This window comes from Pristiophorus japonicus, chromosome 12, assembly GCF_044704955.1.
Source record: "Pristiophorus japonicus isolate sPriJap1 chromosome 12, sPriJap1.hap1, whole genome shotgun sequence".
Taxonomy (NCBI): Eukaryota; Metazoa; Chordata; class Chondrichthyes; family Pristiophoridae; genus Pristiophorus; species Pristiophorus japonicus.
In genome coordinates, this window is record NC_091988.1 from 178070098 (window position 1) to 178097108 (window position 27011).

The window sequence follows — 27011 nt, forward strand, 5'->3', positions numbered from 1 at the left end:
TCCAACAATATTCTTGACTACGCGCAGTCACTGGACAATTAAAGTAAAATCTAAAACAGATACAGTATATGCAAAATGTGCCAGATTGATTGGTAAAGGCTGTTGGATTATTAATCCTGATTTAATTGGGTGAAATTGTCTTAAAATGCAGTGGTTGTCAAAATTAACTGACCTTTTTTTTCCCTAAACTTTGAACATCTCTGTCCTTAAAAGCTATCCAAAACTCTAAAATAAAGTTTGAACATAATGAAAACCTTCCCTGTGTGACTATGTATAAATACAATTCTACATTGGATGCAGCAGCATCCAACTAAAAATATGGCCTTTGATTTTTTATTGAACATCTGGTAAACTTATGAACAGTGGTTGTCCATGTTCTACTCATGCATGATATTTTTAATATCTAATGTATCGACTGTAACTAGACTAGACAATGCCAAGTCTCTCAGAAATTATATGAAATCACACATAATTGAATCATTTCTCTCAGAAGACGATGATGTAGAAAGCAAATAGTGAAGAGAATGTTCACCACCAGTTGTAGATGTGCATTAAATAAATATATCAAAAGGGAAAAGTAAAGTGACTAACCTTAACTGTAACACTATCTGGGCATTAATTACTTACACTGGCAGTTAGAAGATAGACAACGGAGACAGATATATTGGGGCGGGAGATTGACTGAGAAGGAAACAAATTCGGGTAGGAAGCGTATTGGGAGGCAGGCAGATTGAGTTGGAAAAGGGAAGAGAAGCTAAATAAGGGGAGTAATGGAAAACAGAGCCAGACTGACATGGATAAGGGAAAGTGCAGCCAAAGGGAAGAGGGAAGAAATGGAAAGGGAACCAAGAAAGGGCCAGGTTAGGAGGGATTGTGATGAGGATAGTTAAATTAGAAGGGAGAGTATGGAGCAGTGTTTAAATAGGAGGGTCAATAGGAAGATGGAGCAGGGGGAGACAGAAGCCCTAATATTAACTCGGAGCAGGAGTCGAGCAGAATGGGATCGAGGCAGGTGGTAAACCATCCTATTCAGCAGTGAGAGGCCTGGGAGATTCTAACTCCTGGGTCTCATCTGCATAGCCCATCAGTCACCTGTCTACAACTGGCAAGAGGCAGTAACTAACCGGAGCATGGGAGCACAATGTCAGGTGGCAGGAGGCCGCCGCTGGAGACCGAAGAACAGGCCTTGACATTCAGGGAAGTCACGGGGAGGCAGTTTGGGAGGGCCTCGCATTCGGGTAGTGGGGGGGGGGAAAGGGTGAACCTCAGGGCAGGGAAGGCCTAAACTTTCCATGTTGGGCCTGAAGAAGCAATCCTGCTCCTCCGGCCCCACAAGGTAAGTCATAAAAAGCAAAAGGATTTACTTTTTGGGTCTCTTCTGGACCCGAATGTGGGGAAAGCCACGACTTTCTCCTGCAGGTGTCTGGTTAAATTAGCAGTGGGCGCCGATGATGTCATTAGAGCTTAATCTGCATATTTAAAGAAAGACCCTGCCAATTTCCAGCAGGTGTCCCTGTTTGCTCAGGAGAACCTGTGGGATGTGTTTGGGATGTCAGTGGGAGAGTCCCATGGCGATTTTAACTGCCTGCCTGGCAATGTTCCCTTTAAGCAGCGTGGCTACACCGCTCCCGGGTCCTCCCGCGCAGACAGCTTGCCGGATTTCCAACGTGAAAAACTGTGCATGTGTAATGGTAAGGGTAGCCAAAATAAAACCGATTGGGATGGGAAACTGGAAAAACAGCCAGATTGAGAGGGGTGAGCATAATGAAAAACCAGAGGGAGAAAGATAATGGCGAGGGAAGTTAGCAGGAGATAGAGTGGGAGGGATAACAGCAAGGGAAGACAGATTTAGAGAGCTAATTCAAAGGGAAGCCAGAGGAAGATGGATTAGTGGGAGTAAGTACCATGGAAAGCTGAGGGGAATAGACTGGTAGGGATGAACATCATGGGAAGCCAGGAAAGGTCACACTGAAAGGGATAATGGTAAAGGGAGCCAGATTTATAAAAGAGAAGGATCACGAGATGCCAGATTGAATAGAGTAAGGATCATGGGAAGGCAGAGGGAGAGAGGAAACGATGAGTGCCAAAATGAGTTAGAATGGGAAGGGAAGAAAGATTGGGCGTGGTAACAGGAAGTACAGCAGCATAAAACAGATTGGGAAGGGCAGCAGCAAAAGAAACCAGCAGAAAACAGGGGAAGTAGTCAGAAAATTGACGGGTTAATAGTAAGAAAACCAGCGGAAGAAATAAAAGGAAGCCAGAGCGGAAGTAGTAACGGGTACCAGAAAAAGACAGATGGTTAGTATCATCAGAACCAGAGAGTGTCAGACTGGAAGGGGCAATGATCAGGGCAGCTAAAATGGGAGAAGTAATAGGGGATGGGAACCGAGCTGATTGGTAGGAATAAACATCATGGTAATAGAAAGGGGAGACAGATTGGTAAAATAAGCATTACGGGAAGCCAGAGGGACTACTGCATGATTACAATGGGGACTACTGTACTATACTATTACTATAGTAAGGGATGTCAGAGGGAAATAGAGTGGGAGGGTAAGTGTCAATGGGAGCCAGGGAAAGAGAGATTGGCACAGTAAAGGCACATGGAGCCAGACACGGAGTGGAACTAATAAGGGAAGCCAGAAACAGTTTGAGGGAGAATGGAAAGGAGGCCAGACTACAAGGGGTAATGGCAATGGCCACCAGAGGAAGACGGACTATTCTGGTAAGGAGCAAGGGAACACTGGGTGGAGTAATGACGAGGGGAGCCAGATGGGGATGTGTAATGGGAAGGAAAGTCATATTGAGATGGGCAAAGGGAGGAGAGCTAAATTTAAGTGGCCAAGGGATGGAGAAACAGAGTGAGTAGAGGCAACAGACTAGGAACCAGAGCTACATTTGTAAGAGGTATGGGGAAGGAGTGCTAGGTTGAAAAGGGACATGGGAAAGGTAGCCAGACTGGGAGGGTAACAACAAGTAGAAACAAATTGGAGGACGCAAGAGCATAAAACTTCCGGAAGAATTCTAGTTTGGGGGGGGGGGGTTGTAATTTGGTTCCATCAGGTCTCCACCACTCTTAAGGTTTCCTTCTGATGCAGCAAAGGTAGATATTTCTGCCTGCCCCAATTACATCACTCCAGCAGTTTAGGAATGTTTCTGGAAGTGTTCCAGGGCTACCCCAGGAATTCTGCCTGAAGAGCCTCCGCTAGGCCCAGCAGAACCTATGTTTGCTGAGAGCAGGTGTAGGTCCCATTCTGGGCAGACAGTGGAGAAGGCAATTGGCAATCAATCCCAGCAGGAAGCCACTCCTAGTTTCCTGTGGCAAAGTGGAGCAAACACCTCTGCAAGTGCAGAGTAAACATCCCAGATACTTCAATGATCCAATTTCTGGTATTTGGGATAGGATCATGAGGAAGCCCAAGTTGAAGTCCTGCTCCATTGCACTGACGTTAAGGCCCACGGAAGTTTTAAGCTGAAATGTGCTGCCAGATTGGGATGAACAATAGGAGTGAAGCCGATGGAAGAGTGTATGTGATGAGGAGTGTGGAAGGGGAGACAAATTAATAGGAGAAATGGGCAGCCAGATTGGGATGGACAATTGAAAAGATGCCAGAGTGGGAGTAGTGAGAAGGGAAGCCAAATAGGGCAAAAAAGTAACAGAAGCTAGATTGGGTGGAGAAGTGGGAAGGGAGCCAACTTGGTATATGAACCAAACTGGGAGAAGTAAGTGAAGACAGACAAGTGAGAGACAGATTGAGAAGGAACATTGGCAGGAGAAGCAAACAGAAGGGCCATGATAGGGGAAGCAAATAGAAGGGCAGTGTGATGGAGCCAGAGGTTGGCGCTGTGGGGAGGGGGAGGAAATGGAGCAGACCATTTGGTAAGGACAGTAACAAAGGGAGTGAGAGGGATAGGGGGAAGAGACATGCACATTCAAACAAGGACTAAGAGGGGAATCAGATTGGAAGGGTTAATGGGAATGGAAATAAGGGGAAAACATATTGGGAGCTAGAAGGCAGGACAGACCAAAAATGTGAAATAGGCTGGTAAAGGGAAGGAAAACAAAGCAGCAATAAGACTGTGAGAAATTAAAAAGGAATCTAAAACAGCTGGACTGAAAGGGACAATGGAAATGCAAATTAATCTTCTAGGAGTAATTACAGGGCAGGGGGTGTAAGGGGCAATGAGAAAGAAAGCCAGAAAAAGACAGTGATTGAGGGAATCAAAAGGGAAGACAGGCAGGAAATGGGAGACAGATGAAAAGGGGCAATGGCAAGGAGAACCAGGGAGAAATAGACTGGCAGAGAGTGTAGGTAGAAAGATTGCTAAGGATAATGACAAAGGTAGCCAGGGAAAGGGCGGTTGGAAGGCAAAATGGTAACTGGAAATAGGAAGGGAAGCCAGACAGTAAGGGAAGCGCAACTGAATAGTGAATGAGAACGGGAGAGGTAATGACAACACAAGCCTGATTGAGAGGGCCAACGCAAAAGTCAGACATAGGTAGCTAGATATGGAAGGGGCTTGACTGGGAAGGTGGGTGGGAATGGGAGCCAGACTGGGAGGCATTTTGGGAAGGAAAGAAAAATGAGGAAATGTGTTGGAAAGGGGAAACAAACTGGGAAAGATGATGAGAGAACATTTAAACTGCGCCAATCAGAAGGGGGACCAGTTGGGAGAGTTAATATGAAAGGGACAAGAAATGTGAAGAGGAGCCAAAGAATGCAGATGAGGAGGAATAATAAGCAAGACTGGCAGACTGGAGGGGGAAATGTTCAGGAAAGTCACAGTAAATGAGAAGAAATTACATATGGAGGGGTAAATGGAAAAGGAATACCAGAGGGACACAGATTGGGAAAAAAGTGGGAGCTACAAAAAGTGGGATGGGGAATGAAATGAAAATAATTTGGGAGAAATGGAAGGCAGTTTGGGAGAGGAGAATGGAAAGGGTGGTCTGAGGAAGCTAGTGTGGATGGGATCATGAGAGGCAGACAGGTTGAGATGAGCAACAGGAATGGGGAATATAGCTGAAGACAGAAAGGAATGGAGTTGGAAGGCACAAAGTGATGTGACAGAAAAGGTAAGGTAATCTAGGGGAAAGGAAGGGCAGACAAGTCTGAGGGAATAGGAGAAGAGGGAGGAGGGGGCAGGATGCTGGGCGGGCCACACATAGCCCAGTCGCAGGCTGGAGTATTTTTATGAGGACAAGAGGATCATTCCTGCTTCTCCCGATCGCACAAAAATAAGAGATATAAAGGGCTTTGGGCTGTTTTATGAATTAACACCAGTGGCCCCTATAAGACCCACTGGTTAGGCCGCTCACTGCATCAGGTGAATGCTGGACGTCTAACAGGAGGTAAAGGTGCCCCCCTATCCCACCCAGATATTCAAATGCCGACAGCTGGTTTTTTCAGTTGAGAAATGGGCAGGCAGCAGTTGAAAAATCGCCCACCTTGTTTCTCTGGGCAACCCTGTGCTGTGACACTCAACAGTTGGACAATCAGGAAAATGAAGTCCCTTCTTGCCTCACTCGGATGGTTATGCTGGGCCTAGGCCTACTTCAGGCACAGACCCTTGTGGGATGTTGAGCGAATGCGTAGTGTGGCAGGTCATCTGATGCAACAGATATGTATAGGGAAAAGTAACATTTCCCTCCTAATTCAACAATGCCGAAATGCAGTATTCTGTACAATCTATTATAAAGGTTCTGCAATAATCTCCCTTAGATCTTTTTTTTTTTTAAGACTACATCCAGGGTAATAAACAACGAGAAAAAAAGACCAGCAACAATGGCCTAGAAATTCTAGCGCGCCCATAAAACGGGTACACTCCTCGCTCTTGAGCAGAGAGGCCTGAGGCGCACATGATAGTGGGCCTCATACCTCAAGATCATTGAGCTGGCGAGCTGTGGACACCTAATAAGCTTTCTCAGGCAGCTCACAAGCAGAGTGGACTCAGAGCGGTGGCCAGCAGTGGCCACACGTGGTTTTAATGTGGGGTATGGGGGAGCACTCCTGCCCCTCACGGCTCCACATTAAAGTGTGTATATTTGAAACGCCTACTTTTTTGTCCCTTTAAGAACCGCCCATTAGGCCGCATATAGGCCTGGTTTTCCTGAACATAACTGGCTTGGTATTGCAGAGGGGGCCTCAAACAGGTCATAGGCCCCTGATTTGAATATGCAAAGAGTCTAACACCTGTTGCAGGCGTAGGTCCTTGATGTCAATGTTTTTTGTCTATACCAATATGACATGGCATGGTTGTGGTGGATATTGAGCATTCACACTGTGCCCACTATATTGTAGACTTAGGAGGCCGTTTAGTGTCTGAAAAGCGGCACTGTGTGGTCAAATTTCTAGGCCGTAGTCTTCACTGGTCATTTCCCCTCCCCGCCCCACCGCCCCCAAAGTACTTATCTGCCACTAATCTCTGATTATTGCACAGCCTACAGTGCAATTCATTTGGAACATATATAGAACTCATAACATGCAGTATGTCACAAAGCAAGACGTGGCTCTGATACTGTAAGTTATGAAAGTGAAGCTCAAGTGGTGTCTTTACACTATTTCAACTTCAAGAAGCGTTCCTGCTCTGTAACACACAGCTGACTGTTTCATTCTTTATAATATATAGAATATTGATTTAGTCTTTTCCAGTTTAGTGATTTCCATTAAAAAATATGTGTTACTAATACAGTGCTTCATCAGGATCAGCAATGAACGACTGGTCCTGTTTGTGTACCAAGCTCTTAGGCCAGATGTAACGTGGGGATTTATTTCATTACCGCAATCAATATATTATCCACCAGACAAATTACTTTTGCAAAACAATTCTGAAAATGGGAGCGAAAGGTAATCAATGATTGGAGCCTGCAACTTACAAGTACTTTCCAGTCTGCCAAGCTCCCTATTGAACTATGATTACACCCATGTTTAACTGACAATTACAAGTCTGTTTCCTTAAAAGGGACACACTGTTAGCTTCTCAAACAGTATGGGGTAAAAATCTGTTTTGAGCAATAGTTGAAAACAGGCGGTACTGAATCGGCCACCTATTATACTCACCATTGCCTTCAATCGAACTGAATATGAAGCAGGGCATATAACCCTCTATCACTCTCTCCCTGCCCAGGTCGAATGTCTTCCTTCATATTCTCTGACTCACTGACAGCAATGCCACAGGAGATCTAGCAGTTTATAATAATCTTTATACATATTAACATGTTGCACCTAAATCTAAGGCGATTGGTGGATGGAATCGCTCCAGGTTTCCAAATGTGCAATTTGAAATGTGGGTCATCAATATTTATTCCTTCTTGGTTAAATATATTTGTGGAGCGGGGCAATAGTGATCGAGGCCCGAAGCACCTCCCTTGCCTCAGACACATCTATAGATCACAAATGAGAGTCGGGCAAAAGCAGCACACAGATGGGAGGATATGTTTGCCAAAAGAAGTAGAGACTGTCATTTGTCATAATCTAGCTAAACAGTCTTGCTGTTGTATGAATATCTGTGCACTGCCACTACAGAAATGACTCAACCATTGTAACCTAGATCTCTCGGATTTTCTTGAAAAAAAAAATCAATAGGTTGCTTTCCCTCCACAGTTTGTATTTTGCAATCTACAGTGACCACGACACTAAAACCCGAATACTTTTTCTAAACATCTCCTAGAATTTCACTTATGCCGTCAGATAAAGCGAAAGTTGCAGAGATTATTTTAGCACACAGAGCCGTCTCCTTGCCCCGAAACATGGCACAGTTCACTGCTCAGCCTGATTTTTCATCCGCCATGCTGGGATCTGAAGGCAAAGATCGCGATTTACACTGCGATAATGAATGGCGAGCCGATGATCTGGACGGAAAGCAGGAGGTGAGTGACTGAGATGTACAATCACATGATGCTTCCTGCACAAGAACATGAATGAAATTCAATATCAGTATTTACACGCCGAACAAAGGTAAATCTTGCATAATAAACACCTTTGGAATCAGGATAGAAATTTCTTAAATGTTAATTCAAAATCTACGCCTAGAAACTAACATTGGTGATAGCAGACGAAGCGCTTTAACAAGCGGACATGACATTTCTACAGCTGCTATTTTAGCAGAGGTATTAACCCATTCAAAACAAATGTGTTTATGCTGGTTTTAAACTAGCAGAGAAACGCCACACAAGTGATGCGAAGATCACCAACACCAATTTTATCAGGCAAAAATGTAGTGCTCATTCAGATGAGGGATGTTATTGCTGGGGAAAGGAAAACCTCCCATTTCAGGGACTCATTGACAGCATCATAGATCCCGAGGTGAGAAACAGTCCGCCAGGTGAAGAATAAAGTTCCCTCCACTCTGCTCCACAACGTACCTCAAACTCGGAAGAATACGCCCCAAAAATGTAACATGTTTTTCACTTCCCACACCAACCACCCCATGTCCTCTCCGTGATTATGCCAATTAGTGCTGAAGTAGGAACAGTTTCTGGGTTACAGGCTCATAGCCATTTGGAATGGGTTTGAGAGTGACTGTCTAAATTCATTGCCCATAGGACTCTTATAGTCACCAGACAGAGGAGCCTTTTATCACTTCTGAACATCATTAATTTCTACCCAAGATCCAGAGAGGAAAAGCACAGAGGTCAGTGTGTCGAAATCACAGAGCTCCTGATTTTCTCCACCAGATCCATGCTCGTGAGCAAGATTCCACATCGGAAGCCTCGACTCGCTTAATTTACTCTTCAATATTTTTACACCCATTCCAATTTTCATTAATTCAATTTAATCTGTATAGTAACAAACAACATGCAGTTTATTTACAACATGCGTGTATTAAAAGGTATATTCAGCTAGCTTAGTTTATTTGTGGGTAATAGTTAATTAATAGATGACTTTTGACTTTTATAAATCCATAAAAAGTACTAATTGGATAGCCCTTCCACAGAGTCGGTATAGGCAGTGGGCAGATGGCCTTCTGTGCTGGAACATTCTATGATTCTATACTCGTCTAGAAATCTCATTCATTTTAGAAAAAAACAGGAGCACTTCTGTTTAATACTAGTGGTTGTGGAGCAGAGTTTAAGAAATAATTTAATGACATATTTTAATGAGATGGAACTCCTACGAAAACGCTTACCTCTAACAGACCAGAAGCTCCACAAGCATCCCGTGTGTCTGGATCTTTAGCTCCCTGGGCTGGAAAGGGTGGTGGCGGTTTTTGGTCCTCCTTGTTTGGCTGCTTGGGAAGCCTTTTGTTTATAATTCGGGAAACACTGTCTACCTGTGCATGGCCCGGTGGAGCAGACAAATCGATCTTTCGGACACATTCTTCAGAGACTGGATCTTTTGCTGCTTTGTCAGTGCCATTTGTTGGACTCTGGGACCTGCCACACACATTCCTGAAAAACTCCTGAACAATCCCATACCTTGATGTATCGCCTTTTGCTTTTGTTTCATGTTGGCTTGATTTCCAGACCGAGTCGACACTTCCAGCTGTGTGCTCAACAACATTAAACAAACTGGACAGTCCATCATTGATTGAGCTAAGCACTGGACTATCCCTTGTAGTAGTTGACCGAGCCCAAGCTGACTCATTCTGTCCTCTATGAGACATGGCCCATGGACTTCGCTCCCTTGTATGGTCGATTTTTGACGAGCTTCTTCTTTGCAGCTTTGGCGAGCCATATTTAGGTGAACAGCAAGGACGCTCAAACTTAGTCGGCACCTTTTCCAAAGATGAAGAGAGTTGTTTGCTACGGGAACTCTGGGTTGGCATCAGTAAGGAGCCTCTTGATGCCCACGAGCGGTGCAGACTACTCGAGATCGATCTTGGACTGTCCGTCTGCAACCCAACACTAATACTCCGGGCGGTCTGAGTGCCCACACTGATAACTCCAACAGTCTGGCTTGCAGTATCATTAACCTTCCTTTCCATTGAGCTCGTACAAATAACATTTCTGACACAATTGGCCACCTCCTTCATGTCGTCACTCATGTTACCTGATATTTGCAGATCACGCAGAGCAGACGGAAACCCAGTACCAGCAGCAGTAGCAGAAACGGAAACAGGATGCTCTCCCGCATCACTTTCCAGCAGGTCCCCGTGTTTGGAAAAGTTATTAAACCACCTGTTGCACATGTTCTCCGAATGGAGCTCTGTATCCCCAGTTTGTTTGGGTTTTGCCATGGTGAACAGAAAGCCTGGTTCAATCATAATCTTTCCTTCATTGTTTTGAACCAAAGAACCATCCATCCTGCGCACTACTGGTGGACTGTAGTAAATCCGAATGCCGGTCCTGTCTGGTGCGGTGTAACTCCTCTGCATTTGTTTTGTGTTGAGATGCGGGTTAACCAGATTTGCTGCCATGGTGAAGTCCCAAGATGAAATCACAGGCATTTCCACATTTGACTTCTCGATTAATGATCTTTCCGATTTCTCGTGTAAGAATTCACCATCATTATTCATGTGCGCCCAATTTTTCTTGTTCAGCTCCTCAAGATCCGTTAAACTTTTTGGCAAGGGTTCAGTGGTGGGAGGTAAATAGGGAGATGTGTCCAACAAGCTCTCAAACTCAGACATGGAAGAAACTGATTTGGCCCTAAAAATAATGCGTTGGAAAATATGAGTTATATTTTCCCTTTGTGAAATAAAGAAAGGGCTAAAGCCACATCACCCACTGGAACAAACCAGAGTGCCAACCCAACTTATTTTCTAGCTAGGGTGGTAATATTTTAATATACCAGGAGAATTCAGACATTCACAGCTTCGGAAAAATACATATCCACTGGCTCAATCATGCAGGGGCTTCTTGACCAATAATCAATCATGGATGACAAGTTTTTCCATTCTTAGAAAAGGGAATGAGTCATAAATAGCCCCATCAACTGTGAATCCCAAACAAGGGTTGACACCTATGCCAGTGAAGACCAGGTGTAAATTGAAGGGCATGCAGTATATATGAGGGGAATAGAGGATAGACTGCTGTACCAATGAAGGCCGGTGTAAATTAACTGAAGGGGATGAAGTATGTATGTGGGGAAGAGAAAACAAATTCATCTACATGTGTGTGGGGTTGATGGTGATGGAGGGAATGAATTACCGGGAAATGTATTGTGTTTGGGTCAATGTTAAGGGTTGCTTCAGTCTCATTACTATCACTCCTCAATCCAGGACAATGACTAGCCCACTGCCTTTAATTAACACAAAGGAGGACCACTATTATTCCTGTGACAGGTTGAGGGGTGATCTAATTGAGCTGGTTAAAATATAGAGAAACAAATTCTGCTGATAGGGGAATCCAGAACAAGGAGGTATAATCTTAAAATGAGAATTAGGCCATTTAGAAACGAAATCAGGAAGCACTTTTTCTCACAAATAGTAGTAGAAATCTAGAACATTCTCCACCAAAAGGCTGTGGATGCTGTGTGAACTGAATTTTTCAAGTCAAAGATTGATAGATTTTGGTTAGGTTCACAGGGTTGGGGCTAATCTATTAGCATGGATACAGGATTGGCTGACTAACAGAAAACAGAGAGTCTGGATAAATGGTTCATTCTCTGGTTGGCAACCAATTACAAGTGGGGTGCCGCAGGGATCAGTGCTGGGACCCCAACTATTTTATAATCTATATTAACGACTTGGAAGAAGGGACTAAGTGTAACGTAGCCAAGTTTGCTGACGATACAAAGGTGGGAGGAAAAGCAATGTGTGAGGAAATCACAAAAAAGGACATAGACAGGTTAAGTGAGTGGGCAAAAATTTGGCAGATGGAGTATAATATTGGAAAGTGTGAAGTCATGCACTTTGGCAGAAAAAAAATCAAAGAGCAAGTTATGACTTAAATGGAGAAAGATTGCAAAGTGCTGCAGTACAGCGAGACCGGGGGAGGTACTTGTGCATGAAACACAAAAGGATAGTATGCAGGTACAGCAAGTGATCAGGAAGGCCAATGGAATCTTGGCCTTTATTGCAAAGGGGATGGAGTATAAAAGCAGGGAAGTCTTGCTACAACTATACAGGATATTGGTGAGACCACACCTGGAATACTGCGTTCCATATTTACGAAAGGATATACTTGCTTTGGAGGCAGTTCACTAGGTTGATTCTGGAGATGAGGGGGTTGACTTATGAGGAAAGGTTGAGTAGGTTGGGCCTCTACTCATTGGAATTCAGAAGAATGAGAGGTGATCTTATTGAAACGTATAAGATTATGAGGGGGCTTGACAAGGTGGATGCAGAGAGGATGTTTCCACTGATGGGGGAGACTAGAACTAGAGATCTTAGAATAAAGGGCTGCCCATTTAAAACAGAGATGAGGAGGGATTTCTTCTCTTGTTGTAAATCTGTGGAATTTGCTGCCTTGGAGAGCTGTGGAAGCTGGGACATTGAATAAATTTAAGACAGAAATAGACAGTTTCGTAAATGATAAGGGGATAAGGGGTATGGGGAGCGGGTGTGGAAGTGGAGCCGAGTCCATGATCAGATCAGCCATGATCTTATTGAATGGCAGTGCAGGCTCGAGGGGCCGTATGGCCTACTCCTGTTCCTATTTCTTATGTTCTTATATAAAGATATTAAGGAATATAGAGCAAAGGTGGGTAAATGGAGTTGAGGTACAGATCATCCATGATCCAACGGAGGGAATTGAACAGCCTACTCCTGTTCCTATGCATCGGAAATGTCAATTTTTTGTCCAAGAACCAGCTCAACAGAAATAAAATGTGGCTAAAAGGTAGTTAACCGTTTCTGTGACAAAATTCAACACTTACTATAGCGGAAAACTGGAAAATTAGAAGAGAATCTATCAACTGGGGCCTATTTTATACTAAATTTGACTATAATTACAAGTTAATTCCTTGCTTGGCAACAGATACTTCACACAAATATAGATAAGCCCATTTTTACCGTTGCAAATTAGTTCCCTTAGCCTCTAATTCATCAGAAGTTTCCTTTTCATTATTACTGTGTTGCAGCAGCTGAAAAATATAAAGAATGTGACTCGTAAACAATTGTGTGGGAATTTGCAGGGTCTGCTGAATCCGTTTTAATTTGCTCATAAATATACGGACTGTCTCTGCAAGTCACTCTAGCTTAACGTCGGAGAAAAACCACCCCCTCCCTGTGCCAGCTTGACAATAGCACCCTTCTTTGTACCAACGTCACCAGGACCCTGCAGGTCTTTGATCTTCTGCCTGATGTCGACGCTGTGACAATTACATGCAGCAGAGGGTGGGGGAAAGATTTCGCTCATATGCTATGTGCAATTAAATTGTAAACCCATTTGAAAAATGCAGAGGCAATTTTCCACCACTATTTCATTATTTTTTAAAATCCCGTTTAAAAAGGAAAAATATGCAAATTATGGTACGAACTGTAAACACACCAAGGTTCTGCGGGAATTTAATTTATCCAAAATCATGTGACTTTGGGAAAGGGGGGGGGCGGGGGAGGGATTTAATTCCTCTTTTAATTATAAACAAGACAATGTCTGTTTTTCGCCATCATTAATGAGCCACTAACAAAACTGCATTCTCCGAAATCTCTCAGTTGTTAATGACAGAGAAAAACAATCTCATTTGTTATTACAAGAAAACATTCTCAAAATGTATTGTATCTAGCAGAACCACATTTACATTCTCTCCATCTACATTGTAATCTTGAGTCTTAAATTCAAATTTCCATTCTCCGAATCAATAACTTGCATTTATATAGCATCTTTAATGTGGTAAAACACCCCAAGGCTGTGTCACAATTTTACTCCTTTTTCCACACAATTTCTCCAAATCCTTTAGATAGGAGGAGAGATTTTTCTTGTTGCATCACCTAGGTAAAGCTCAGTCCCCAGGCACGGTGAAGAGGAAAATAAGGCAGGGGCCCATTACACCAGGTCTCTGCCCCCACTAATCTACGTTGGGATTCCCTTTGCATTCCCAGAAATACGATAAGTGAGTATGTGTCTAGAGTAAGCGGCGGCTCAACATAATTAAATAAATCTGGATCAGCAATGGTAACCATGAAATTACCGGATTGTCATTAAAAACCCATCTGGTTCCCTATTGTCCTTTAGGGAAGGAAATCTGCCATCTTTACTTGGTCTGGCCTACATGTGACTCCAGACACACAGCAATGTGGTTTGACTCTCTACTGCCCTCTGAAATGGCCTAGCAAGCCACTCAGTTGTCAAGAAGCTGGCTCACACCACCTTCGCAATTAGGGATGGGCAATAAATGCTGGCCTTGCCAGCGATGCCCACATCCCGTGAATGAATAAATCAAAAATCAAAAATCATGGATACGAGGTGGGAGGGATATTCCCAGCCTCTCAGCTGACTGTTGGGTACCATAGGAAGAAAAGCTGGCCCCAGGAGAAACAAGGCACTGGGGCAGCTCAAAGATTGAAACTCAGACTCGGGCCATTTGATAATTAAGAGTTTCTAGCCTTGCCTTCATGACAATCTTTAGGCCTCAGGGCCTTCTAATTGCTTCTTTCTGGCAGAAGCTGGAAGGACCCGATTCCAATGGCCAGGAGCAGAGATGATTTCCTGCTTTCAGCCCCAACTTCACAGCATGTCTGTTTGTATGTCTTTATATAAAAGTGGTATATGTGGGAAGTATTTCTGGTTCAGAGCAGGAACGTCGTTACAGGCTGTCAAGTGGCACGCAAAGTATACCATCATCTCTTACAGCTCATCATCATAGGTAGTCCCTCGGAATCAAGGATGACTTGCTTCCACTCTAAAAGTGAGTTCTCAGATAACTGAAGAGTCCAATGCGGGACCTACAGTCTCTGTCACAGGTGGGGCGGACAGTGGTTAAAGGAAAAGGTGGGTGGGGAACCTGGTTTGCCGCACGCTCCTTCCGCTGTCTATGCTTGGTTTCTGCATGCTCTCGGCGACGAGACTAGAGGTGCTCAGCGCCCTCCCGGTTGCTCTTCCTCCACTTTGGGCAGTCTTAGGCCAGGGATTCCCAGGTATCGATGGGGATGTTGTATTTTATCAAGGAAGCTTTGAGGGTGTCCTTGAACCGTTTCCTTTGCTCATCTGGGGTTCGCTTGCTGTGTCGAAGTTCCGAGTAGAGCGCTTGCTTTGGGAGTCTCGTGTCGGGCATGCGGATGATGTGGCCCGCCCAACGGAGCTGATCGAAGGTGGTTAGTGCTTCGATGCTGGGGATGTTGGCCTGAGTGAGAACACGGACGCCAGTGCGTCCATCCTCACAGCTTCACATACATAGGTCTACTGTACCATGCACAGCTATCTGGGAAGGATAGTAGAACGTGCCTAAGAAGGCTGATGTTTAGCAGAGAGACTGTGAGACCTATGCCATCTCTTTCAGGAAGATCTCCAGATAACACCCAACAGCCAAATGACCATGAGATTCACCTTGGCCCTTATTATTCGAAATAATTATAAATAAATATGCTGAGCAATGTTCAAATTAATTGCAATGCAATTATTTCATCCATTGCTTGGCGTGTGAATGCTGTCAGCTTGATTATAACACGGTGCTGCCCCTTTGTGACTTGTTTCAGACATGTGGCATCTAACCTATCACTTGTAATTAATTCCTTGTGGAAGGGTAAGTGTGCTGCTGGCTGCAGGATCTCGCGAGTCTGTTGGGACTTTGGTGACCTTGGACCTCCTTGGGCTGTACAATGGGAAAGCTCTGCATCTCAATCAGCTACATCCACTGGTGTCCCTCCTTGTACCTCCACCTCCTCCCACACCTGCTGCACCAGGCACTTCCAGGGAGGCGGCAATTAGAGGTTGCATGTGCTTAAACCTGGAACTTGCAATCTGTCAAAATGTCTTCTGACAGATCGCACGCATCCTGGGAGAAGGGCCTTCGTGGGAAGCGATTTGGACTATTTGCCCAACTCCTGCCCAGTGAATGTCCTTCAAACTCTTACGCCTGGTAAAAGCAGGTGTAAGGCTTGTCCATTAAGGTCAATTTATTTTTACCCCGATTAAAACATATTAAAAACATTTCAAAAAAATAAATGTGTCTAAAACATTCAATTTCAATTAATTTTAAATATGTGAAGTATTTTTCTTATTTATTTAAAATGTGTGTGTTTTGGGAGTATCCCCATTCATAGAAATGTGGGGGCCAAGTTTCGGCCTGAGTTGCTCCTGTTTTTTTGGAGCAACTGGTTTAGAATGGAGTATCTTAGAAATTTGAATTCTCGGCATTTAGTTTGCTCCAGTTCTAGTCAGTTAGAACAGTTTCACTTTGGAACAGAATTTTTGTTTCCAAAAGGGGGCGTGTCCGGCCACTTGAGCCTGTTTTCAAAGTTTCGGCAGTGAAAACTTACTCCAAACTAACTTAGAATGGAGTAAGTGAAGATTTTTGTACGTTCGAAAAAAACCTCGTCTACACTTTAGAAAATCAGGCGTAGGTTACAAATCAGGCGTAGGGAATGGGGGGGTGGGGCAGCGGTGGTTGATAGAGTATTCAAACAGGCTCATTTAGACAGACTGTGAAAATTCACAGATCCCCAAGTCAAGGCTGCTACATGCAGTTCGGCATGTTGCATTAACTCATCAATCAACTTGACATTTTCGGACCTTGGGTAGTGAGCCAATAAGGTCAAAGAAGGCGAGTTTTTTTCTGTAAATTGATCCAGGTATAAAATACAGCCATTTTGACCATGTGTCTCAGTAAGAACAAAGACCTGGCTTGAAGCTAAGTAGTTTGTTGCTCTCTGCCAAGATTAAAAAGTTAAAACTACCATCGGAGTTTGTATTTCATTGGAAATTAAGAGATCTAGCAGTGGTTTAAAGGGAAGTTTACAAACATTAAACACTTCAGTTTTACAAATAAAGAGCCATCATCAATAATAAATACATCAATAAATCAACCAAAAATTAATTAAAAAAATCAATAAATAAAACAAGAGAGTGTGTTGCGGAGGTCCGGGGGGAGGGCGCGGAGGTCGGGTCCGGGGGGGGGGGGGGGGGAAGAAAGAGAGCGGAGGTTGGGTCGCCGGTGGGGGGGGGGGGGGGGGAGGAGGAGGAGAAGAGCGGGGGTCGGGTCGGGTGGGAGGAGCCTTATCCACGCAGCCCCAGTGAGGCCATTCGGCCAGGACTAGTGGCTGCGTGCTTCGGGCCCCTCCCTGCATGTGCAGAGGTCCCGGCACTGTTTTCAGCACAGGGACCTGACTCCGCCCCCTACAGCTCCTGCTGCACTGCACCGAGGGCCAGAGGACCTGCAGGGAGGTGGAGAATACGGAGGGTTTTTTTTAGGCGCACTTTGTGGCGCGGAAAACGGCCGTCCAGGTCCGGGCTGCGCCGTTTTAGGCGCGGCCCGAAACTTGGGCCCGTGGTCTCCGTAGAAACGGAACTCACCCTTACTGTGAATGGGGATACGCCATTTTCATTGGTTGGTCCATCCCACGTGATCCCAGGATGCACATACGCTCCTGGAATATGTGTGCCTCTGCGCTGGGCTGTGAATGGGGGCCTCGAAGGGCAAGTCTTCGTTCCTCCGGGACCACGGAGTACATTCGTAAATATTTTTGTGGTCGGAGGCAACCACCCGCAGGAAGCCTCCGACCGCAATTTCAGGGCCAATGTGTGTCCTCCAGTAACCACTCTGCAGCATAGCTCGCAGGGCCTGGACAGTAAAGCTGTCTATTCGTAAGCTATAACATGCCATTCTTCAGTAAATTTGCTTAAATAATTTGGCCAGGACTACACAGTGCTTGTTCAACTATTTAAGTACCTCGTAATTGCAGATAAAAATTAGGATTATTGCCAAAAATAAATGTGGCTGATCTGCTGCGACTCAATGTAGCAGTTCTCATCCTATCCAAACTGCCATCGCCCCACAAAACAATGAGCACGGAGAACAGAGATAGTTTTTAATGATGCTACAAGTGTGGAGAATGCTGAATACATTAATGGACAGACTTTATAAACTAAGTGCTCTCCATGCAGAGCTTCACACAATGGCAGTGCCTTTCAGCAGCAAGTGCATCCCACATGATTTTCTCTCCATTAATTGTAATGGATGGAAAATTGTGCGGCCCACACTGACCTTCACGCTGATTTCGGATACGTGCTCGGTGTCGGGAGCACTAATTCCGAAAGTCTACACCCATAGTAATTGTTCTAATGAATTAGAAATTGATTTGCTTTAACAAAATATTTTCTTACAAGAAATGAAACTAAATCTACGACAAAGAATTGGCAGAGTACTGGTCCATCACACCAGAAGAGCAGTGAAAGCACAATTAATTAGCTCTTCCTTGAGATGAAATTAAGATTATGAGGATAAATATATGTATAGTAGATCAAATGACATATGGGACACAACATAAATAAAGTCTGTGGATACAACCGGCCGGCCACGGCTGAATAACCAGAATTATAATGTCACATTAATATCCCAGCTTTTTTACCTCGGGAGACATTTCACAAAGCTTTATTTTCTTGGAAGGCTCATCTCTCTCAGGAGTAAACTAATAAGGACAGGTCCGTGATACACTGCGCAAGGTTACAGAAGAAATTAGCTTGGGGGACTGTGACCGTTTATTCATTCCAGTTTTAAATGTTCCTCCAATAAATGTGGATAATGCTGAATATATTCCATTTGTGACACCATAATAAATCAGTGACTAGAAATAGGGAAACCACCAATCTTTCTGTTTGTACAATTAAAAACAGATTTTTGAACGATAAGGGAGTCGAGCATTATGGACAGTGGGCAGGGAAGTGGAGTTGAGGCCAAGATTAGATCAGCCATGATCTTATTGAATGGCAGTCTCGAGGGGCCAAAGTTTGAGGCTATGAAAAAGATACACTCTCATAACTGCCTGGTGTTGGATTGTGACGGTGTTCTTGCAAACTGTTTTATAAGGCTGTAGGGCACAGCTGTGCACTCTCAATTGCATGGCACTTATGCCATGCAGCCAAGGAGCAGAAAAACGGCATTCTCCAGGGGAGGCAAAATGTGGGAGTTAAGGGATGCTCCTGGCCAAAACTTTTCTTTTCTTCAATACTGCCTCATGGAGAGCACTGGCACAGGCATGCTCCCTCAGTGTCGAATAAATAAAGGGGATCAAAATAAGACACTAGGGGGCCGAAATTCGGTGTCGCCCGCATTGAGGCGGTGACACCGCCTGGTCGCTAACACTGCCTTAAAGTACGATATTCAGTTGTTTCACCTGAAGAGGAGAGTGGAGTGCTGAGAGAGGGGTTCCACACTCCTCTGCGGGCTCTAACGGAGTGATAGCGCAGGAGGCCAACTCACTTTTTTGGCGATAGGATGGCGGCATCCTAGCGCATGAGGAAGGGAAAAAAAAGCTTGTGGAAAATATCAGTGACCTACACCCACCCACTTCTGCCACAAATAAATAGTAGTTAAAAAAAAAAAAATGTTTCACCACCACCTCCTACGTTGCTCATCGGACAATGCCACCCCGGATCATCGATATACCGACTGCTTTCCCCTGCTGGTCACAGCGCCAGGCGCTACGGTAGGGAAAAGAGTGAAGTTTGCGAATGGAGCAATACGGGACGTTGCACACTCGGGGATGTCACCGAGTGGGCTGCTCTAGAGAGCGCAAACGGTCAGCGCTGCCACAAAAACTTCACTGAAGTTTGCGGCAGGCGCCGACAGCATGGCGCTCGCGCGAGATCCATAACGCCCCATTAACACCCCTCCGGGGCGCTAACAGGTGGTGCTAACCCAATAAATTTCACCCCCTAGATTTTTTTGAAAGAAGTTAGGGAGACAAACAAAATTTTAAAATTGCAGAATTCCCTGTAATGTAATTGAGCAGGTTAAAAAAAGGTTTCTTTGAATGGTGACAATAAAAAGCACGAAGCATATCTGATATTGTCATTATTATTTATCTCCATACAGTACTACTGGGACAAATATGATAAGTGGCGGAATACATAGGCCGCAAGAATCCTTGGGACGTGACTCTGTCGCAGTTCGCGGGGTCAGCGAAAGGGCACCTAATGTGTATGGGGCAGGAGGGCGTATCATCATTACTCATCTGCTCCATGCAGCCAGAAAATCTGACACCTCCCCTCCATTGAGGAGGGGTTGCCTGGCCTCCTCACGGGTCCCCCATGGCCCCTGGGGGACGAACAAGATGTTTTAAAAAAAGCTCCTTGCTGTGAAGATCCAGGCTGTTGGCTCAGTGGGTAGTACTCTCGCCTCGAGTCAGAAGGTTATGGGTACAAGTCCCACTCCAGAGGCTCGAGCACAAAATCCAGGCTGACACTCCAGTGCAGTGTCGAGGGAGTGCTGCACTGTTAGAGGTGCCGTCTTTCGGGTGAGTCGTTAAACCGAGGCCCCGTCTGTTCTCACAGGAGGACATAAAAGACTATTTCAAAGCAGAGCAGGGGAATTATCCCCGGTGTCCTGGCCAATATTCATACCTCAATCAACATAACAAAAACAGATTATCTGGTCATTACCACACTGCTGTTTGTGGGAGCTTGCTGTGCGCAAATTCACTGCCGCGTTTCCTACATTATAACATGGACTACACTTCAAAAGTACTTCATTGGCTGTAAAGCGCTTTCGGACGTCCGGTGGTCGTGAAAGGCGCTATATAAATGAAAATGCAAGCCTTTCTTTAAATGCCCTACACCCACCTACTCCTGCCATTCTGAGGTGGGTACATCCTATCTCAATCAGTATACCAGCCACCAGCCCAACACTGGGTCCCAAGTGAGCCAGAGAAATCCTGTCCCTTGCTCCGCCCTCCTCCACACCAATATTTGTCTTTTAAGGGGCGGGTAGAGACTCTTACTCGGCATACATGCCGGAAAATTCCAGAAACCTGCCGCAATCGGGTACCTTGTGTTTTCTGGGGAGTTCCGCTGTCAAAGCTAGCGAACCCACTTGTATTTTTTGGGGGCCATAACATTTACACAGGTTTAGAGACACCTTAAAAACGTTAAGATTTTTAGGACACATTAAGAAGCTGTTTTGCACAGACCTGATTAATCTTGTGCTGCATATCCTTCAGACGCTGCTCGCTGCGGCTCTGCTCATCGTTAAATCGGTCCAGTAACTCTAACTTCTCTTGACTCCAGTTCTTTTCACTGGTTTGAAGCTGCTGTGTTAGATCCATAACGGCAGTGTAGGACTCTGCCAGGAGCTGCTGATGTTCTTCCCTCTCCCATTCCAAGGCAGTCTTCAGATCACTGGGAGCTTTCTCAGAGGCCAGTTTGCCAGCCCTACCTTCCAGCTGTTGGGGGACACAGATACATATTCAGTATCATAGATTGAATTTCCAGCAATTTTTGCACATTTTTCTATCCCCTGATTTTGAGGCTTAATAATACAATGATATTTAAAAAGCTAGGTCTGTGCAATTGGATGGAAAATAGTTTATCTCTAGTTCGAGTTCCAGTGCTTCTTTTCCTGTATTGTATTTTTGGAAAATGTATAATAAAAACACATTCTTCAGTTTACATTTCTGAAATGACTTTAACTCAACTTTTTTAAACATTTAGCTGCAGTTCCTATAAAAATATACTTCAAGCGGTCTACTTCATTGATTCCCACAAGTCTGATGTGCACATGCTAGATAAGGAACTGAGGGGTTAATTCGGTGAATGTGCTCCCAGCCAGAAAGCTACAAGGTAGCAGCGATAGCGCTGTGACATTGTGGCTTCACAATTCTCTGTCCTATGCTCCCCAAAGGGAATAAATTGTTTTCACAATGATGCAGTCAAACATCACTTGGTTGTCATGGTAGCCAAAAATGAGAAATCCTAGATTATTTTACCTTCTGATAATTGTATTCCACCACCAACCGCCATTAAACCACACTGCAGATAATGGGGCCAGATTTTGATGCCAAAATAACAGTGAGGCTAACGGCGCTCGCCGTTATTTAAGTGCAAATGGTACAGGAATTTTAGGTGAGGGCAGATGCGCAGTTAACTGCGCTTACCCAAAGGTTGCTGTCCGAGATGCACTGCTCCGCCATTGGCTCGCAAAAACAACATCCCGCTGTCTGCCTCACCAGCGAGAAGCATTGAATGTCGTGAAGTTGCTGTATTGGTGCGGTAGATACGAACTAAACTTGCCACAGAAAGCTAAGTTTTGTCCATTCCGGTCTAAATAACCTTTCAACTATATGATAAGTGTTATACACTGCCAAACAACTGGCACTAAAGATTTGCTATTGTGTAGAGTCTTATTCTTTCCGGTTTTAATTGTTGTTGGAGATTTTAAAAATGTCAACAATTTTTTTTTTTTTACTTCTTTCTGTCTCTTTTTCTTTCTCTCTTAATCCAATCTTTCTTTTCCTCTCTATTTTTTTTCTATGCCTGATTTGACATTGAATTCACCCACTTGAATTTACACTTCCTTCTCAGACCTTGTGCTGTTAATTTCACAATCCTGCAATCTGATTGGTTCAGGAGATGCACAGTTGCTTGCCCCAGATGCCCGGTTTCCCTCAATGCGACATTATCAGCTTGCACCTTTCAGCAACTTGACACCCGCAGAATTTAAAAACCTAAACGGACAAGGACAAGTCTCACTAACGGCAAATTTTGAATTAGCGCTCCCAGATGGACATAACTATTGGAAAGCGGTGATCAGGCACTATATAAATGCAAGTTTTTTTTTTCTATTTTTATTTCTACCCAATACGAGTTAAAAATTCCAAAATATTAATGCAATTCTGTAAAAATGAACACAATCCGTCCCTAGGGGTTTATTTCTCACAAGAAAGTTCGCCAGACAGTACACAGCATAAAATTTCCATTCCCAGGGTGGATACATGCAGCTGTGTCTCTCGGTCAGCCTAATGAAGGAAGCTGTGGTCTGCTGAGCTAAACACTTGTAACAGTATGCTTTAGTTACATCAGCCAACATCTGCATGTCACTTTGTAAATCAGTACAGCTATTACTAGGAAAATGAAGGGGGGGTGGGTTGGGAGAGGTGTGGTGCCAAAAAATCCAGCATTTCTCTTAAAGTCAACAATTTGCAGAGATATGCAAGTGTTTTGCAACTTTAGATTTAAACAAACATCTTTAACATTGGCCCTGAAATTGCGGCCTCCCCAGGTGAGTACAACGGGCGCACGCGCCCGAAGAGGCCCCTCAAGTTACGGGTTTTAGGAGCGCGAAGCGCATGCGCCTGAAACTGGCACTTACGATCTGTCAAAATTTCTTTTGATAGATTGTGCGCCTCCCTGAGAGAAGGGCCTTCGCGGGCAGGGATTTGAGCTATTTGTCCAACTCATGCCCAGCGAATGTCCTTCAAACTCTTACGCCCGACTTTTAGCACCACCGCTCTGCCTCCCCCTTCATTTTCCTACTAATAGCTGTACTGATTTACAAAGTGACATGCAGATGTTGGCCTGCTTTTACCAGCAGAAGAGGTTTAATAGATAGAAAAAAATAAATGTTATTATTTATTTTTATATTAAAAACCCTGTCTACGAATACAAGTTTATTTTTGACACTATTAAAACATTTTTTAATTCAAAAAAATAAATTTTTCTCAAATATTTAATTTAATGCAATTTCTAAAATTATGTTTGTGTTTTATTTAATTTTAGAGATATTCTTATTGATCTTAATGAGAGCTATTACTGTGAATGAGAATACCTCATTGTGATTGGTGGTCTGGCCCACGTGATCCCAGGATGCCTGTACGTTCCAGGAACACATAAGCCTCTGCGCTGGGCTGCGCCTCTAGGCCTCGGAACACAAGTATTCGTTTCTCCGGGACCACCAGGTACTTTCGTGAAAAAAATGTTGGTTGGAGGCATCCGACTGCAATTTTTGGCCCATTATTGATAACTGTCATAAATGCTGCACTCGTCAAATGTCCGCATTGACAGTGATATTAAACTGTCACTATTTAAGTTATCCCATCATTCTATGGTATTTGACAAAATCAATTTGCTACATACCAGGCTGCAGCAAAATTGTGATGGTCTGAGAAACATGGGGCCTGATTTTGATCTCAAAATAACAGGGAGGCTAATGGCGCACGCCATTATTTATATGTAAATGGTACAGCAACTTTAGGCAAGGGGCAGACCTGCAGTTAAATGTAAACATTCAAAAGCAGCTGTCTGAGTTGCGCTACTCCACTTTTAACTTCACGAAAATGGCATCTCGCTGCCTGTCTCACCATTGAATTGCACGGGATAACGGGAAGTTACTGCATTTGCGCAGTAGATACAAACTAAACTTGTCACACAAAGTTAAGTCTTTGGCATTTCAAGTCTAAGCACCCTTTAACGATGTGATAAGTGTTAATTAATGCCAAACTTTGGCCTCTAGCCAACCTGCTCCAGTACAGCTACAACATTGGCATCTACCCAATAATGTGGAAAACTACCCAGGTATGTCCTGTTCACAAAAAGCAGGACAAATCCAATCCGGTCAATTACCGCTTCATCAGTCTACTCTCAATTATCAGCAAAGTGATGGAAGGTGTTGTCGACAGTGCAATCAAACGGCACTTACTCAACAATAACCTGCTCACCAATGCTTAGTTTGGGTTCCTCCAGGACCACCCGACTCCACATCTCATTACAGCCTTGATCCAAACATGGACAAAAGAGATGAATTCCAGAGGTGAGGTGAGAGTGACCGCCCTTGAGATCAAGGCAGCATTTGACTGAGTGTGGCATCAAGGAGTCCTAGTAAAATTGAAGTCAATGGGAATCAGGGGAAAAACTCTCCACTGGCTGGAGTCATACCTAGCACAAAGGAAGACGGTTGTGGCGGTTGGAGACCAATCATCTCAGACTTAGATTTGCATTTAGACTTGCATTTCTTATACAGCGCCTTTCACGCCCACCGAATGTCTCAAAGCGCTTTACAGCAAATAAGTACTTTTGAAGTGTAGTCACTGTGGTCATGTGGGAAAACACCAGGACATCGCAGGAGTTCCTCAGGGCAGTGTCCTAGGTCCAACCATCTTCAGTTGCTTCATCAATTACCTTCCCTCGTTCATAAGGTCAGAAGTGGGGATTGTTCACTGATGATTGAACAGTGCTCAGTTCCATTCGCAACTCCTCAGATAATGAAACAGTCCATGCCCGCATGCAGCAAGACCTGGACGACATTCAGCTTGGGCTGATAAGTGGCAAGTAACATTAACACACAAGTGCCAGGCAATGACCATCTCCAACAAGAGAGCGTCTAACTCAGCACCCCATGATATTCAATGGCATTACTTTCGCCGAATCCCCCATCATCAACATCCTGCGGGTCACCATTGACCAGAAACTTAACTGGCCCAGCCACATAAATAGTGGCTACAAGAGCAGGTCAGAGGCTGGGAATTCTGCGGCGAGTGTCACCTCCAGACTCCCCAAAGCCTTTCCGCCATCTACAAGGCACAAGTCAGGAGTGTGATGGAATACTCTCCACTTGCCTGGATGTGTGCAACTCCAACAACACTCAAGAAGCTCGATGCCATACAGATCAAAGCAGCCCACTTGATTGGCACCTTAAACAAACACTGACTCTCTCCACCACTGGCGCAATGTGGCTGCAGTGTGTACCATCTACAAGATGCACTACAGCAACTTGCCAAAGCTTCTTCAACAGCATCTGCCAAACCTGTGACTTCTACCATCTGGAAGGATAAGAGCAGCAGGCGCATGGGAACACCATCACCTGCAAGTTCCCCTCCAAGTCGCACACCATCCTGACTTGGAAATATATTGCTGCTCCGCCATCATCGCTGGGTCAAAATCTTGGAGCTCCCTCCTTAATAGTACTATGGGAGCACCTTCACCACATGGACTGCAGCGGTTCAAGAAGGTGGCTTACCACCATTTTCTCAAGGGCAATTAGGAATGGGCAATAAATGCTGGCCTTGCCAGCGACACTCACATCCCAGGAACGAATTTTTAAAAAACCTCTCAGTCACTAAAAATTTACGGTTACTCATGTGGAGTCTCATTCCTTCAGATTTTAATTGTTGTTGGAGATTTAAAAAATGTCAAATTTAAAATGTAAGCTTTTTTGAACTTTTACTTTTTTGTCTCTTTTTCTCACTATCTGAATCCAATTTTCCTTTCCCTCTTTATTTCTCTTTCTGTATTTGATTTGACATTGAATTCACCCACTCTAATTTATATTTCCTTTTCAGTCTTTGTACTGTTTATTTCACAATCCATCAATCTGATTGGTTAAGGAGATACACAGTTGCTTGTCCTGTTTACTTGGGTTCCAGAATCCCTGTTTTGCTCGCTGTGCCATCATCAGCTCACACCTTCACCAACTTGCCTCAAAAAAATTAAAAAACCTAAACAAGTCTAACTCACGGCAGAATCCGTTAGATGCCCTGCTACAGCAAAATCTGGGCTATGGAATCAGTACCTTAGCATGTCAGCAAGTGCAGCTCAATAATATTTAAATCTTATTTTGCGAAAAAAGGGTCTATAGAGCTCGCAGAGAAGACTGCTCAAAATGGCACTTTAAGAGTCATATTACAGTCATCTTTAGCAACTTAACAGAGCAGATTGCAAATGAAACAAATGAAATTAAGTTAAATATTCTTTAACCTCACAAACCTATACTAATATTGAAGTAACATCTGTTGACTTGCATGGATGTACATTTGTTTAAAAATGTTCCGAATGTAATAGACTTTGCCGCATAAAAATGACCTGAAAAAGTAATGTCATTGGTTGGGAAGTGCTTTGGAATGCTCGAAGGATATGACAAATCATTACACAGATCCCAAAAATTCTTTCTAGAAATTACTATTGGCAATATTAGTGAATGGTACTTACTTAATGGGGTTACGTGATGTTGCTCTACCTGCTATTTTAACACGGATGTGGACCTGTACATTTTAAATGGGTTAATGCCACAGCTGAAATGGAGGGCAAAGGAATATTGCACGAGCACATTACACGTCCATTAAAATCACTAAGCAGTTTCTTGGCTACAGCTATTTGTGAAGAGTCACTGAAAGGAACTAGAGACTTGAAGAATGAATCTACATTGAAGATTTAAAAAAAAGCTGAAATACTGATTCAGGTTTCAAGAATAACCCCAAAATATACA

At 44.0% G+C, this 27011-nt stretch overlaps 1 protein-coding gene across 2 annotated transcripts in view; it reads right to left on the minus strand.

Moving 5' to 3' along the window:
• Positions 1-6375: 6375 nt before the first annotated feature.
• mtcl2 (microtubule crosslinking factor 2) overlaps positions 6376-27011 on the minus strand; it is a 76382-nt gene continuing 55746 nt past the window's right edge. For both annotated transcript variants that reach the window (XM_070896214.1, XM_070896213.1), the window contains exons 11-14: positions 20947-21198; positions 12895-12965; positions 9127-10588; positions 6376-7902 (exon numbers count right to left, since the gene is read on the minus strand). In XM_070896214.1, the coding sequence (XP_070752315.1) occupies positions 7765-7902; positions 9127-10588; positions 12895-12965; positions 20947-21198 (1923 nt within the window). In that variant the 3' untranslated portion in view covers positions 6376-7764. The remainder of the gene's footprint in view (positions 7903-9126; positions 10589-12894; positions 12966-20946; positions 21199-27011) is intronic.